This window comes from Notothenia coriiceps, unplaced genomic scaffold (assembly GCF_000735185.1).
Source record: "Notothenia coriiceps isolate Sejong01 unplaced genomic scaffold, NC01 NC01_scaffold00022693, whole genome shotgun sequence".
Lineage (NCBI taxonomy): Eukaryota > Metazoa > Chordata > Actinopteri > Perciformes > Nototheniidae > Notothenia > Notothenia coriiceps.
Window position 1 is genome coordinate 223 of NW_011355394.1, and position 16,854 is coordinate 17,076.

General features: G+C 43.9%; 1 protein-coding gene across 1 annotated transcript in view; it reads right to left on the reverse strand.

Annotated features, from left to right (window-relative positions):
* Positions 1 to 540: 540 nt before the first annotated feature.
* Positions 541 to 16,854, reverse strand: part of LOC104954051 (cGMP-dependent protein kinase 2-like) — a gene marked incomplete at its 3' end in the record, with an annotated part of 29,564 nt that continues 13,250 nt past the window's right edge. Inside the window, exons 7-11 of the mRNA XM_010781106.1 lie at positions 4,974 to 5,051; positions 3,280 to 3,374; positions 1,215 to 1,283; positions 817 to 915; positions 541 to 713 (exon numbers count right to left, since the gene is read on the reverse strand). Coding sequence (XP_010779408.1) covers positions 541 to 713; positions 817 to 915; positions 1,215 to 1,283; positions 3,280 to 3,374; positions 4,974 to 5,051 — 514 coding nt within the window. The remainder of the gene's footprint in view (positions 714 to 816; positions 916 to 1,214; positions 1,284 to 3,279; positions 3,375 to 4,973; positions 5,052 to 16,854) is intronic.

A 16,854-nucleotide genomic window follows, 5' to 3' on the forward strand; every position in this document is an offset into this window, starting at 1 on the left:
CACATTTATAATAATTTATAATAATATAGACAATTAGGGCAGGGCTACCTTGTGATTGACAGGTCGCTACTACGGTGTTGACTGTTCTGAGTGCTCAAGTTACATTTTTGACCTAAATCGCATTGACTTTTTTTATTTATCCTCCTCTCTTTTTCAACCTATAATGGCCCTTATACCCCAATGTAGTAGCTTTGACAGGGTTTTTGACAAAGTGATTAGCTTCCAATATGCGTTCAAGATTCCTGCTATAACATTACATTACATTACATGTTACTTGTTAGACGCTTTTATCCAAAGCGACTTACATACTCAATGCTGTGGGCAATCCCCACAGGAGCAATTTGGGGTGAAGTGTGTTGCCCAGGGACACAACGACATGCTGACTGCAGTGGGGTTTGAACCTGTGCTCCCCTGATCCGAACACCAACGCACTAGTCCACTGCACCATAACTGTGATTTACATGCATTCATTTGTTTTGACAACTCTGTCAGTGTTGGCAAGAATAATTGTATAATAGTATAATAAAAATAATCTAAAACATTTCTTATCTTCAGGTCTTACCAGTTCTACTCGTCCAAAGCCACCGACCCCGAGAGTAGCAACGACCTCCAGCTGGTCGAAGGGCGTGGATGTAGGAAACGTGGAAACCATTTCCTTCAGCTGGATGACGTCTGAAGACAGCGGATGGCTCTGGTGGCGCGACAATGACCTTCTGAGGGGAGACAGAGAAAGGGCCTCGTCTAAACCAACCAATCACAGGTATAGATGTTTTAATTTTTTTTTCTTAATATGTTCAACTTCATCACTGCAAGTACCTGGCATGTCTCTTCTTGTCGTCACGATCAAGTGTTGCCACGTAGCCTTGGAGGTACTTCTGCAGCTCATTGAAGGTGCCCACTGTCTGATCAAATGTCCTTAAAAAACAACAACCACATGATGTCAACGCTGCAATGTTGGCTTTGGTTTAACTGATGTGTCTTACTGAGATAAAGAGCATTTGAGAAGAGGGTAAGAAAGTTTTCACTGATTCCACATTGTAAGTTTTTTTAATGTTTTACTTGTTATTGGAATTAGACTGCTGGGTAATGGGATGACATTTGGCCCTCTCATGTGTATCTCTGCCAAAAAGCTTTCGTCATGCTAATAGCTGTGGGGAGGGACAACACTTTTGTGAGTGTCCAGAAAACCACAGTTCAAATGTCAGAATACTCACTCTCTATCGATAACTAGGCACTCCACACCGTCCTCATCTGCGATAATATTAGCTGATCTGACATCATCACTGAAAAAAGACAGCAAGATGTACACACACATAAACACACATACATTTTTTTATTTTCTATGATAATGATTTTGGGATTAGTAGGTCTTTTTGCATTTAAAGTCAACCAAGAATGGCTCTGCAAAACAGTCACAGCTGTGAATCAATATGTTCAACATCTTGTATAAAAAAATATATTTAACCTAAAATAGAGTGTAAATGTATATTTGATAGCTGCAATATCGTACCTGTAATGATAGTTAAGGTGCTTAAACACAGTTAAAATGAAATTGCACACTTCTTTAGTTGTACGATTTTAAAGATTTTGTTGACCAATATCTGATTTGTTTATGTATTAACGCATATTTGGGAATTTACGGTAATGTCTGGGGCTGTTAGAAAGTGCTGGCTGTATGAGTTTAACAACAGGGGATTAAATAATAATTGTAAAATAAATTATGAGAGCTAACAATAGCGAACAAAAGCTAGTTAACTAGTTAGATGGATAGCTGATGTTTGCTATTCAACAATAGATTGATGGCTAAGTTCACTTGCCAGCTTGTTAGATAGATAGCTAACCGGTCGCTAGTTAGCTTGTCAGATAGAAGGTTTGCAAGCTAAATAGCACACTGGCAGGTTAATTGAGTTTGGTTTATAGGTTTACTTGTATTTATACATTTCAACACTGTGGACCTTTGCAAACCTTTGCGCAGAGATAGTTATTAGAAACTGTGGACCTGAGCTTAAGTGAGCCTGACAGCCAGGGGTGATTTGGTACTTTTCTTAGTTCTTCATAACGAAGCAGTTTACATCAAGACACCCTACGGACTTATTAAAAATGTGCTCTTACGAGATTTTGAACCATTTAATATGTCATCCTGCCAGCCGATATTAGAAGATGGATGTGTTACTGTTTAATCCATTCCAGTTTAACCGCAGTGTAGCTGTGAATAATCCCAAATAAAAATCATAGTTTACCATACTAGTGCTAAACCGGAAGAACTAACACACTGTGTTTGAACCAGGAATGGGAAAAAGGTCAGGACTGTATAAAGTGAATATTGGTATGCATCAGCATGAGATATTGAAAATAAGAGCAAAATCCGAATGAATTATTCAATCACATGTTGTCCGGACCTAGGCAGCCCTCAACAGTCTCACGGCATTTCGTGTTATAGTCACGACATTAATCTATTGATTCGTGTTCACCAACATGATTTTCGCATTTTTTTCGTGTCACACAGAACGATTTTAAAAGTAATGTAAATAATAACAAATATGAAGGAAAAAGACATAAAAATAACAATTTTATAAGCAATGTATTTATATTGGTAGTATTTTTCGTGCCTGCACCAAATAATAACAAATTAGAAGGAACATTTTTTATACAGATTTCAGTATTCTGAGGCTCTGAGCCCCATTTATTTTCCTCGCGGACGGCAAAAAAACTCCGACATTATACAATTTTAAATAAAAGGGTTAGGCTTAGGATATTGAGTAAGAAAATGTTTTTATGAACCACACAGCTTCTGATCTTCCAAGACCCGACCGGACAAAAAGACGTGGTGCAGGCACGAAATATACTACCAATAGAAAGACATTGCTGTTGAAATTGTTCTGTGTGACACGAAAAAAATGCAAAAATCGTCTTGGTGAACACGAATCAATAGATTAAATTAATTTCGTGACTATAACACGAAATGCCGTGAGAATGGGTTGCAGCCCTGCAAAAAAAAAAATGTTGTTGGTACGCCCACTATAGACCCAAATATATGTGCACAAGCACTGAAAAGGGGGAGTTTTTCAAATACGTTCCCTTTAAATATAGTAAGCAGGCAACGCTAATGGCTGGGTTGTGGATTTTTGTGTATTCATGTTGTAAAAACCTTATCTGTGATACTGGGGCAATAACAATAAACATGACTGGGATAATGGAACAGTATCTCTAACCACCCAAAAATATCTAGAGGCATGAAATATATGACAATCTATGGTGATGTGAGATGTTTGTTTTTACCTTATAAGTGCTTTCTCTCCAAAGTAGTCTCCCTTCTGCAGCGTGTTGATAATCTGCGGGAGCTTGTGGGCCTCTGTGCTCTGGGTCACTTTCACCTGCACAACACATGTCAGCTGGATCTTTAAAGCACACTTCACTTATTCAGTCAGCAGCTTTTACAGGTGCTTTCAATTTTCTCCAAATATTTGTACATGCAATGTAAAAAGTTAGAATCCTAAGAGATTGCAATAATCGACACATTCAATTATAGTAATTGTAACATGATGGCTACGAGTGATTAAGTGGGGTTGATGATATTTTAGTTGACATTCTGTAAGATAAAACACATTCGTTGTGAGGTTTTAATTAGCTGCCTCTATTCTGCTGTATAGAGCAGCAGTTTTTTTTTTTACAAAAATCCAACAGCAGGATGTTGTGAAACTTCTCCCTTATTTGTGAGGCTTTAAAAACCAAAACGCCGAAATGATATCACAGCCATAACGGCCGGGGTGTGTTTTAGCTAAGTGCCCCGTTCGACCCAAGTGACCTTCACTTCCCCTGTTTTTCCTGGTGGCAAAAGCTCTCAGAGCGTATCCCCTCCCTTGTCAGGGGGTACGAAGGGAGCAGGGGGGTGGAACCATTTCCTGTATGAGCCCCCTTTCACCCAAACAACATGTGTTCCTCTCTGGTTTAGTTAGCTTAGCTCAGAGGAGGCGCTGTCCCGCAATGCCTCATAATGGCATTTTGAAAGTCCCCTGTGGACAACTCTGGCCTCTCTCCATCTCCCCTGGCTCCCCGGTGTCAGGTTGCTGACTGATCAGACAGACGGGCGGGTGAGTCATAGTCCCACACCCCCCAAACTCACATACAGCTTGACCAACATATTGTTTTGTTGGAGTATTGACCAAAACTGGTCTGTTAAAAAAGGGAACCCTAACCCTATTTTTTGTGTAAGCAATTTAGTCAATGAATCAATGAGTCAATTGTTTGAATTTGCCACAAGTAAATTCCTCTTCGTTGAATTGCAGATTTGTTTCAGGATGACATGTATTCACTGTGGTTTGCAGTTTTGTTTACACAGATGCTGCAATCCAAATTGAAGGAAGAATGAAAGCAGAAAGGGTTCCAGTGTCCAGCAAGACAGACCAGCGGTATTGCTGTAGCTCCCAGCACTCATGCTCACTGATAAGAAAAGCCTTTGGTGCTGGAGCAGCATCCTTATCAGTGCAATAGAGACGTCATACAGAACTGTCTAACTGAGGCATGAGAGGATTTATTGTACTGTTGAAAGGACAGGATTAAGGGCTTGTGTCTCCAGCCCTAATGAGTGCAGAGTCTTATAACGGCTTAGAAATCTCTGCAGCCCATGTGTAACAGGTTTTCATAACCAATGGGAAACACTGCAAAAAAGGTTTTTAAATAGCTTGATTTGACATTTGCCTTGTCATTGTGATTACTATAGCATATTGACATTAGCATTAATTCAAAGCACTGTTGTCATTCTCCAAATGCTGCCTTCACATTGGGTAATGTTGGCCAATATTCGCAAGTGCCTTTTGAAAAGAGAGAACATTTACGTTTTGTCTTTTGTTACGGTTAGTACCATAATGTTAAAATCAGCAAACAGTGTTGCAAGGGTAGCAATTGAGGGTGCTGACATAAGTTATAAGCTCAATGATGTGCTTGTGTGTTTGTCTGTGAATAACATACATTACCTTTCCCTGTGCGATGATGTAGAAGGTGCTTCCCTCCTCTCCCTCCCGGATGACGTGCTCTCCCTTGTCATAGTATTCCTGATGGGAGACAGGAGGGTAATAATGGGGAAAACAACAGTCAGAGCTGAAGCACTACATTGATTTAACCATTGAACCAGTTGGTCTGATTCCTGGTAGCCGGTCCCCTCGGGGATGAGAGCTGGAGTTCAGCCATCAATACTGCTCCGTCATTCAGAGCTTCTCAGCATAGAGGGGATTTTGGGAAACTCATGGGATTAATGATACATGAAGTAAAGCTCGATAGTCTGTTGATTAAGATGTTTTTTAATGTCTGTCATGATGGCCTCCGATTATGGTGATCATAGGATTTGACAATGGGTATTATCTAGCAGAAATAGCAAGAAAGGCTTTCACAAGAACAGATGGGCTTGGATTACAGGGTTTTAAAATAAAGACCTTTTTTGGTATCAGGTTGCCTTGCACATATCAAGATAAATGTCACTGGTTATCTGCTCTCAGTCATAAAGTATAGAGAACAGCACTTCTCCCCATGCTACATGATATTATAAGAGCTGGGGTAGGCAGAATATTATTGGGATCAATTTGCCATGGCAACCTTTCAGTATATTTTAATATATGTCTGACAAACCTTTAGACTTCTGGGCTCTGTTTTCAGGCCTTAGAAAAGCTAGCCAGTGACTTTGGTCAATCACAGGAAATTTCAGAAAGAGTTCCTCAAGACAGTTTGTTGTCCAATTAAAGGTCCACGTTCCTATTGGCTTTGCTACAAAATGTAGTTTGATAAACAGCATAATATGGTGCAGGAGAGTTGCTTACCCAGCATTGGCAACAAATGACTTAGCTGCAAAACAATGCTGCAAGCTAGCCTCCTCAGCTACCTTAGCTACGTTAGTGCACCAGGCTAGCAACACTGTCCCTCCATATTTCTAATAGTTTACATTCCGTGTCAACTCGCCATGGCTACTACGGTTAATGAAGGCAAAAGGCTAGCTATCTTTAGCAACATTTCTCTCCATCTCTGAAACCCTTTACCGATATTGTAGCAAGCTAGACGCTCAAATCCCAGAATCAAATCTCAAAGAGTCCGAAGATGTCCGTTGTACTGAGCAATACAAAAAAATGCATGCCAGCCGATATGACTGGAAAGTATAGGTGCCCATAGCATAAAAAGGGGTATTCTGATATATCATGTTCTGGTAAGTCATGAAATCATGTGAAGTGAAGACCATCGCATTGCAAAGTTGGAACAGATTCCCTTATTTTATATATCATATTCAAATAGTAAGAGTGTATTTTCTTCCTCGCACCACATACACTTATATCAGGCAAAAAGAAAACCCATTTTTATTGTGTTTTAATTTCATCAGTAGGAATTCAACGGTAACATAGCCTTCGGTATCAGTATTGTTGATTCCTGCAGAATATACCCTTTTCACATAATCTGAATGTTTGTTTAACCTCAAAGAGTCTTGATTTGATGATAACTGACACCTCTCAGCCAATCAGACACAAGTGCTTCCAGTAGCCATGGTATAGGCTCAAAGACTTCGCAAGAAGTCCGCTCTCACTCGGACACACTCCAGTTGGTGCTGCTCACACTTGACGGAGAAAGACTCTCTCAATGTTTAGATAAGTTTTACAAGCATCATAAAACTGAATGAAACCTTAAAATACTCTTGAACAGGTGTCACCAACCTTTTTGTCACCGAGGGCTACTTCAAGGGTACTGAGTAATACGAAGGGCTACTTGTTTGATACAAACTTCCTGAATAACATAATTGCACGGTTCACCTTTAACGATAATATTATTATTAATAATAATCAGAATACATATTAATTTACTGTATGTGAAGGACTGTCTGATCACATATTAATGTTAATTATTCCTCACAATAACTATTAACAATGATTTACCATTGCTATAGCAACCCCATTGTTTTGTTATGAAAATGTATCTATATTTATACACATTCTCGCGAGATCTATCAGGGGTCGTTGTAATGCTGCGTTCACACCGGACGCGACTTCGCTCTAATCGCTTGAGTTTCACCGCTGCTGCCAGCTGTGTTTACTCGCATCATTCAAACAAGACGCGCTGGCTCGGGAGCTACAACTACAACAAAATGAACATATTTTACCGTGATTAAATTGTAATACACGTTTCTAAATGATGCCGAAGTAACAACATACTGATACCGTTTAGTAAAAACCATGAATTAATGATTGACAAGTCTGCAGACAAGACGGCAGGCGAAAAACCTTTTAAAATGCTTGTTTTCTGAATGGAGATTGGGTCGACCAGGCTAAGCTAACGTTGTATATGCTCATTCCACACTCATAACAACGGCCTACAGACATAAATAAACCAGCGACTGTATTCGCCATGACACAGACAGTCTGTGGTTTGTACTTGTTTAACTTTTGTCCAGTTTCTGAAAAGATATGAGGAGCTGTGATCTCTGTTTGGATGTTTTCTGGTTGAACGTCAGTGGCAGGCTGAGATCCTCACCAGCGTGTGTGTGTGTGTGTGTGTGTGTGTGTGTGTGTGATGAGGCCCATGATCGTAGCTGCTCATGCTAGCTTGTCTCAGCTAAAGGTGGAACGGAGATTTGGTGCGTGGAGTTCAACTCTGAACCTATCTGGGGTCAGAGTTCAATTTCACGCACCAATTCTCCATTTCACTTACATATGTCCATACAAAATGTGTGCTTTTAAAATGTTATATTCAATATTGTCATTTTAAAATAAAAATGTATTCAATAATTTTTTTAGACGGAGCTCCATGGTGACTTGTGCTATTTTTAGAACATGCACGCGGGCGACCAATTTCCCCCCTGCGGGCGACTTGGTGCCCGCGGGCACCGCGTTGGCTACCCCTGCTCTTGAACATCGAGGTGTAGTGTGTTCTCTCGCTCATTCAGACACATATTCCTCCACTTTATGCCACCAGTCATACAGAACCTGACGCACCATCCTGACTCAGCGAGCTGCCAGATCACCTTTCCTTTTAAAGCTTTTAGGTGAAGAAGGTGGAAATGCAGAGAATTAAGTTGACCAGGAGGATAAGTTCTCTGGGACAGATGCCAAATTTGCTCAACTACTGTAATCCATTCGACTATAGAGGACTTTGGCCGAAAGTGAACAAACAAATCAGAGCAACCATGCGTAAACATTCCCGGGTGTTTACGGACAAAACTCTTGACACAAGTGCCATTTTTCTTGAGCGTCCAAGCTTTTATTCGACACGTTTACGCTTTATGAGAGCCTTGTTAAACACCTGTTGGTGACAACGGAAACAAAATGCCAAGGTTTTGTTTATAACGACTGTCTTGATGATACAGTGAGTGTGCAGGAGAGCGACACCATTTGAATTTTGCCTCGGGCAGGGCTTCAATTTGGTTTACTTATGCAGAGAAAGCCACTTATGCTCAGCTGTGTGTGTGTTTTCGGTTTGGTTGCACTATTTTTGGAGACTGTCAATCGACCAGCCACATCACATATTCAACTGCACGCCTCTCACTACTTCCAGGGACAGAAACACTAAAACTAAACTTGTTTTTAAGACCACCACAGTCTGCAGCAGCCCCCAGCTGGACTATTTGCCCTGTGTTGTCCTTGAAAGCATCTCGCTGCCTTCAAGGAGCCGTTCAGGAGCCGTTCAGCACACATGAATGATATAAAAAGACAGTGACAGATAAGTGATATTTATGGACCAAGAAACAACATTTTAAATACAAAAGGATTTATACTTCACAAGGTCACACATTCCATACTGTATTTGTGTTCCATTTACAGTTTTTCTCGAATGCCAACACACTACAATTATACATAAAGCACAATTATTTTAACTGACACTCAAAGAGCAAAACATCGGCTCAAATCTCCAAAACTCTAAACACGTTTTCAGCTTTTCACACAATTTGCAAATCAACATGGCACTCTCTGCAAACCACTGCACACGTTTCTCGACGTAAGACGCAGGAATCTGACATAAAGTCACGTGTTAGCAGGTTTAACACACTGATATTCAAAATGCCTCACACATGGACCAATGATCAAGAAACACGTTACACCTGACCAAACACCTGGAGTGGAGTGCACCAGCTGGGCGTAAAAATGTAGGTCTTAACTCTAACGTCGGGCTTAGCTACGTCCGACTTAGTGATTGAAATTTACACCGAGTGCACCAAGCCTGACTGTAGGTCGTAGCTGCGCCTGGTCTTACAGTTTTTCTCGATTGCTAACACACTAAAATTATACATAAAGCACAATTATTTTAACTGACACTGAAAGAGCAAAACATCGGCTCAAATCTCCAAAACTCTAAACACGTTTTCAGCTTTTCACACAATTTGCAAATCAGCATTGCACTTTTAGCATACCACTGCACACGTTTCTCCACGTAATACACAGGAATCTGACATAAAGTCACGTGTTAGCTGGTTTAAAACACTGATATTCAAAATGCCTCACACATGGACCAATGATCAAGAAACACGTTCCACCTGACCAAACACCTGAGAGCATAATTGTTGGCTCATCAATCAGGATGTTAGCACTATGAAAAGACCACAGGTGAGTGCTTTCTTACAGCAACAATGGAAGCCAACATGGAAGCAAGAGGAAGAGGAAGAGCTGGGCTGAGAGTGAGAGGGGGAGGAAGAGGTGGGTAAGAGTGAGAGGAGGAAGAATGAGAGGTAGAGCTGGAGGGAGAGGACCTGGACAAAGAAGAATACGCTCTAATTACGTAAATGTTATCAACCATGGTGTGACGATGAGCGAGGCTGGACAGAGGGTTCAGCCTAATCTAAGCCGATGTACTGTTGCCTCTGTAATCCGGACACTTAGACTTGAAAACAGGTTAGTTACCAGTTTTCAGCTCTGCATAATTCATGATATATTTAAGCAACAGCTCACGACAGGCCGTGGTATATGCTCATTATATCACAGCTAAGGGGCGTGGTTCGGCCCGACGCGAAGTAGAACCCCCTTAGCAACAGCTGCACATGCCCAGATGCTATGATATTATTTACAATATTAATAAAACTATGAATTCAATTTTAACTGATTGACAATGCAAAACACTGCACAGTCTAGTGTCAGTCTATTCTGTGTCATATTACTCTAGTTGTAGAGGTGGTGGGCTGAGGAGTAGCTGGTGGTCCACTCTTTTTATTGGTTTGATTGTTGGAGAAAAAAATCCAAAATCCTTTTTTGCGCCATTCTAGAAAGTTGTCACTCTGCACTGCGTGTGTCGCGTCAATTATGTCACTATCCCACGACCTACGACCTAGATCAGTGGTTCCCAACCTTTTTTTTACCAAGGCACCCCTGAAAATATTTCTCGACCCCAAGGCACCCCAACTTTTTGTAGATTTAAAAACCACTTCAGAGCTTAAACTAAAAACCATAAATACACCATAAATTGGTTTTCAAATGTGTATTTAATTGAATAGAACATTTTATAGAACAAATAATGTATTCACACATAATAACAAGAACCAGACTAAAAATGTCAGCACCATTTCTATGATGAATTCAGTATTATAAACAGGCCTACTAAGTAGGCTCTTTTGTTTTGGCTGAAAATAGTAGGCCTACTGTGCTGTAAACTCATGTTTGTGCTGGGTGTATGAGGGTTCAATTAATGGGGTTCAGTTTATGTGTGTGATACTTTAAATCTGGGTGGAGCTTCGCAGGGTTTATTGATGTGTAGAGGGGATACATAAATGAACGTCATTGAGATTGAGGAATCAGGAGAGGCCACTAGTAAGTGTGATTATTATATTGAATTTGATTTAAGTTGTATGGGATATGTGTGATCCTAATTGTTGTATTGTTGTTGTCCTTTTTTCTTCTAAGGTTAACAACCTATTTGAATTTGATTAAATTATCAAAACTAGAGTTGTTGACGTCTATTGAACCACCCAGACTGTCGGACATAGACAGACAGTTGTTAACTAACCGCATCGGCGAGGACTAAAGGTTCACGATGAGAGAGTCAGCTAGGAGATAGATTCAGCAACGTGCGGCAATTGGAATTGCCGAGGCTGAAACGCTAGCATGGAACGTCGAAGCTAGCGAGGCAGAGCTAACGAAGCCTGAGAAGCTAGCAGAAGCCGCGAAAGCACGAGGACCCCGTACGCAGTAGAGCGACACCGACGACAGGAAACCCGTGGTCGCAGGTCGGGGAAAGTGAAGGCGCGAGGCCGCAAACCTATCGTGAGCTACACTGGTCGGAACACGTGAGGACAAGGCTATTTTCGGCGGCTATCGGTAGCCAAAAGAAGCTAGCGGTAGCATAGCAAAGACGGACGCTAGCTAGACAGCAACTGAAGGTTGCATGAACAACTAGCTAACAGGCATAGTAGACACTAACTAGCTAGCAGCACACGAAGGGGCTAGCATAGACAAACGAATGCTGCTATCCAAGTTCAAAGACACAAGCTATTCGCGAAAACTGAAAGCCACAGTCCTGCTAGCAGTATGCCAGCTAGCTGAGCAGGGATAAGAACAGCCTGACTAAACTGACTCAGCTTTAAATTCGTCAGAGAGATGATTGAAGGGGAGGAACAGCGAAGCATATGAAGAGTCCTCTGAAACCCAAGTTCCATGACTCAGGCACTTATGAGTCATTAATGACCAGTCATGACTCGGCATCATGAGGTACTTGAACCCTTGCATGCTCAGAGCCTTGACCGGCTTCAGGAGTTGCTGACAGGACCTCATGCATGACGAGTCCATAAGGCCGCCGGACACGACCAGTCATTACTGACCGGTCCTCGGAACCGCTGACACCTGTGCGAAGATGATAACGAGTTCTGCAACCCTGACAGATGACTCAGCCGTATGAGTCACAACCTGAAAGCGCTCTCATAAAACGCCTCAGGCATCTGCAGATAGACCTCTAAAACACGGATGACATGACCGCACCGCACATCTGAGCCCTGAAAGTCTCCCTTGTGTCACGAGAGGTTAGTGTGCCTTGATCCTAAAACTGAGCATCGACCCCTTGCTAACTCTTTCAGGGTCATAGGGCAGTGTGAGTATTCAGCTCCACATTGAAATGACACTCCGGTTTCTCTCGCCTCGAGGTGCGAAAGCTTATTCGGAATATGATTATCAGGCTCACAACCTGCAAAAAGGCAGGAAGCATTTCATAAAGGTTCCTGAGAGGGCTGTCCTAGCTCTGTGTCAAATCTCCTCTATGAGAGCGAAGGCTGACGAGGATACGCGCAGAAAGCAGGCCAATATGAATTTAGACCACTACCTTCGACAAGTATTCAATTTCAGAAATAAAAGGCAGGCGTGGTCTACTCCCACGAGATTCACAGCACACTCTAAGCTATGTCCTCCTCAGAAGCTAGCTAATATACAGTTGATCTACATGATATATACACAGATAAGGTGCGCCAGCCTCGCTAACGGACCAGTGTCTTGAGTGTCTGGAACAGTCCACCTTAAGCCTGCCCAAAGGTAACGCTGCACGATAACAAAGCACGCGCTGAAGGCAGAATTGGTTCACGCCACCGCAGCAGCAGGATGACCGCGCCCAGGTTCGCCCTGGTTCAGCTAAGACAATGAATCAGGGCACATACGCTCCATTGTAGACGAGAGCTGATCAGATTGCAGGCAGTGGAACAGAAGCCATTTTGGCCTTAAGGTAAATATCTGAACTCATGAACGCTGCAGCACAATGCACTGTTCGAAGGAGGCGCACACTACTTGCCCATGCTTCAGCACGTATATCCTCTCAATACATACCTGATGGGTATCAGATATCTCGAAAGATACTGATAAAGCGGTCAGGCCGATGTCAACACTTCAGTGAAAAACAAGTATGAGGGATTATTCACCTAGCTGGTAAATAAGAACTATTGGAAACACTCTTCCACAGTTGAGTCTAGGGAGAACTGCGTCATGGTGTTTGGTACGGCCTGAGCTGCAATGCAAATCACATCAGCCCCTCTCTAGTGACAGTCCTTAGATGTGGAAGTAAAAACGCATGTCCCATGAGCTGGGCTTCACAAACTCGCCTTACACACTCACATATGTCTCAGGATAAAAAACATGTCTTGACGTATGGGTGGAGTATCTGGGAGATCTCGTTACCGCAACATGCTCCACGAGTAGGTGTCCAACTGTCGATCGTCTGCCAGTAACTGTTGAGAAGATACGCTTGAAAGCTGTGCACGCAATGTAGAGACCACTCGATTATACACGCGGTCTGATTAGAACCGATCATCCAAGCGTGGGAGAAGGCTCTTTGTACAGACCATTCACAACCCTGAACAACTGCCATACACACCATCCTCCGTCCAGATGTATTAAGAGTCGTGATAGTAAAGCAAGCTACAAGAAAAACTTTTGGCAGGAGCTTAGTTATGTTCATTATAAAGCCTAAGCCCGATAACAGTGTATCCACGCAAGGAATCAAACAGTTATCAATGCGATTCTGATATGTATTGCTGAAAACCAACAAGAAATACTAGTAGAGCTAAATGGAACTAACTTGAAACTATTATAGCAGAAGACATCTGACATCAAATGTAAAAAAGCCAGCAAAACAGGTATCGTATACAGGGTATGTATGCCCTATCACCAATCAGGTCCCACCACAGAAGGGTTTAACACTCTATACAGAATGGGGGAGGCGTCGATGTGTGACTAGAGTGGTCAAACGAATGTACAACGATAACGGAAAGTTATTCATCTGCAAGAATGTCTCTATAGATATTTCAGTTGCCTTGCTGAGCGTAAAAGCACTGATTGTGAAGAAGGTAGGAGCAGTTAGCCGCAGTTTGTCTTGGTATAATCACGATCCATGGTAGAAAGAGTTTTGCCACAGACAGGTTCCTCTTGCAGACAGGAGGAAATGGAGCTGTTAAGAGGTGGGCATGCGACCTCCTCAGGACCACCTAGCTAAGCCCATCTGAGATCCAAAACGCGACAACAGCTACACAAAGAGCACACACGCACAATGCCAGGTGAAGGAGCTCAACACAGCACACAGAAGAACAAGCTAGCCTGTCCAAATATACCACACAGACGACGACGTATATCATCATAGCTTACAGTAACAGCAACAGACTTAACAGTGACAAGTAGCGCTTAGTCTGGAAGGATGAAGTTGACTTCTGCAAGATGTCAGTAGGTAACTGACCGGAGCACCATGTCGTATGATGATTTAGAAGTGACTGCTGTTCAACGATAGGCAAAACACATTTTTTTAGGATCGGTAGCATGCATTACCTTCGTCATAAATGGACATCTACGTATACTTAACGTTCAATGTAGCGCCTTTTGTGTGACAGTTTGCGTCCTGTCATAAGCAATGAGAGAAATCAACTGGGCTGATTGTGCATAGAGTTGGGAGGGAATTGACCGTGACAGTCAGACGAAGAGGTACCTCCTGGAGTTAAGAGTCAAGACCCCCAAAAGGTTAACTGTGAAGGGCTCACAAGGCTGGGTTTGTTATGCCTGGAGGAGATCGCTAACATGGGGCACGGAGCGTCAGACCCGAACAGCTAAAGAGGTTCTTTCCGGAGGTCTGGCAACGGAGGGAACTGAAGAGACCAGACCATGTCGAGGCTTCTCATCAGTCACAGGAGAGGGAGACTCGCTCCACAAGGACTGAGGATAGTTGGGAGGACCTCGTCTTAAGGGAGTGCACCACTGGGTTAAAACCGGTGGGCGGGAGCACATCCCCAGTCTGGTTCGAGGATGTAAAAGTGGGCAATGCACCAGTCTGAGACGCACTTCGCTCGCTCGATGAGGACAGCTGCAGTGGGGGTACAGAGAACGTTAGTTGAAGAGTCCTGAGATTCTGGAGGGAAGAGGAGGACCAAGAGCCTGACTCAGGGAAGTAAGGCGGAGACCAGGAAATACAACTGCAACAAGGAGAAAGAAGTTCTTGGAGTGGTGGAAGCTGGGACAGCATCGGTGCGGCCTTGAACCCAGGTGGTGGTGCGGTGTCGCTGCGGGGACATGCCAGCCAGGAGGAAAGGAAATGACCCTGGCAGAAGAAAGGGACCTGGAAGTGATTAAAGGGGAGGGGGCTGTCCTACATGGGCCAAAAGATGAACACTGCCCTGACATCCGCACTGGTACGCATTCTTACCATGGGACCGAGGACCCCAGCCCTCCACTTCCAACAACAGAAGAAGGAGTGGAGGGACTTCCTGAAAACAGAGAGCAGCTCAGGAAGGAACTGAGTGGGGCAGTCCGCCAAAGGCAGATTCACGGGGAGATGGGGCGCGCAGGCGCAGGCAGTAAACTCACCACAGAGATGATAGACTGGCTGGAGGAGGACCAGTTGTGGTACGTGAGCCACAGGTCGCGCCGAAACCCCACTCAGTGACGACACCAGTGAGACTGGTCTGGGAAACAGCAGGTCATACAGTTCAGGGAGGGTCAGCATGAACAACCTTCTGCTTAAGGGGGCCGGATGTGCTGAACCCCATCAGATCGGTTTACTCCGATTCAGTGCGGGGAGAGGCATGCAGTCCCTAGGGAGACATCCGAAAGATGTTACAACTCAGTCTGGAGTAAAAAGAAGCGCGAAGTCCCACCTGCACAGGTTCCTCTGGGGAGAGGACACCCCAGAGGAGGACAATCGGTGGGAGTACGCCATCACAGGGCTAAATATTGGCGGACCGACCCGCTGGGTGCATCGCACGTTGGCAATGGGAGGGAGACTGCTCGGCTGGCCCAGGTTTCGGCGCATATGGGGTGGGAAAGAACGCAGGTCCTGGGAGGAGGACATTATGTGGACGATTCCTTAACATCCCACAATGACCAAAGAGACTGGAGAAATCACCAGTAGGGGGTAGAAGAGATCCTTGGCGCCGGAGGCTTCTCCTCGAACATGGGTCAGGTCAGGCCAAAGGTGGGGAGGCAGGACTGCAGAGCAGGTCCAAGCTGGAGGCAGTAGCAGAAGCCAGGGTTCAAGGACCTACTGGGTTACTCGCCGAAACCAGGTTAAGCGGACGAGGGACAACAAAACTCTGGGGTTGGGATATCATGTGGGGAAAAAGATCATATCTTTACATGATGACTCGATCAACTTCTCAAGAAAAGAAGAAAAAGTATGGGAGTGGTGGGACTGAATCTTCGTGAGGAAAGGGGAGGTAAGGACCAGTAAACGCCTGACCCTTTTGACTAGAAGGGAGCTACTTAAGTCAAGTTAGTGGACTTCTATATCCAATTGGGCCTGGTTACGCCTGCAAAGCATAAGGGGACTATCCTCGTCTAGAAGGGCCTTCAAGAGGGCGGAGAGAGGAAGATTGACAAAGGAGACTTGGGACATCCCACTCTCAGGGAAACTCCGAGGAAGATGCTTCCAAGCTGTTTGGAAGAGTATGTGAGGCTGTAGTAAGGTCAAATTCCACAGGAGTCTCACGAACCATAACTGGGTGGAAAGGCAAACCGTGGGGGGTCACGTTTTCAGATGGGAGCGATGACGCATACGTGCCGTGATGTACCTGAGATGGAGTCCAAAGCAAGGGGGCGAGGTCAGGGGTGGGGTTAGTCAAAGGGCCAAGCTAACACCTCTCGACAAAAGGGGAGGATAGTCAAAGCTGAGATGTGCGGTGCCGGTTTTCAAGCTCGGTTAAAAGGGTATTTGCAGAAGGCACGGGACGTTGGAGGTGGAGCGCTGTTCCCACTTTGTTGACAGCAGACGTCCTGGGAGCCATCCAGCCGAGGAGCGCTACGGGTTATCAGACTTTCTTCGGCAAACAGGGTCGCGAGATCCAGGAAGGCCGGACCAGTAACTGACTGGTGGGTTGGTACCCCAGGGCCCACTTAACATCGCCGACATCGTAACAAGGAGGAGCCAACTCCTGAAGACCTTGGGGAG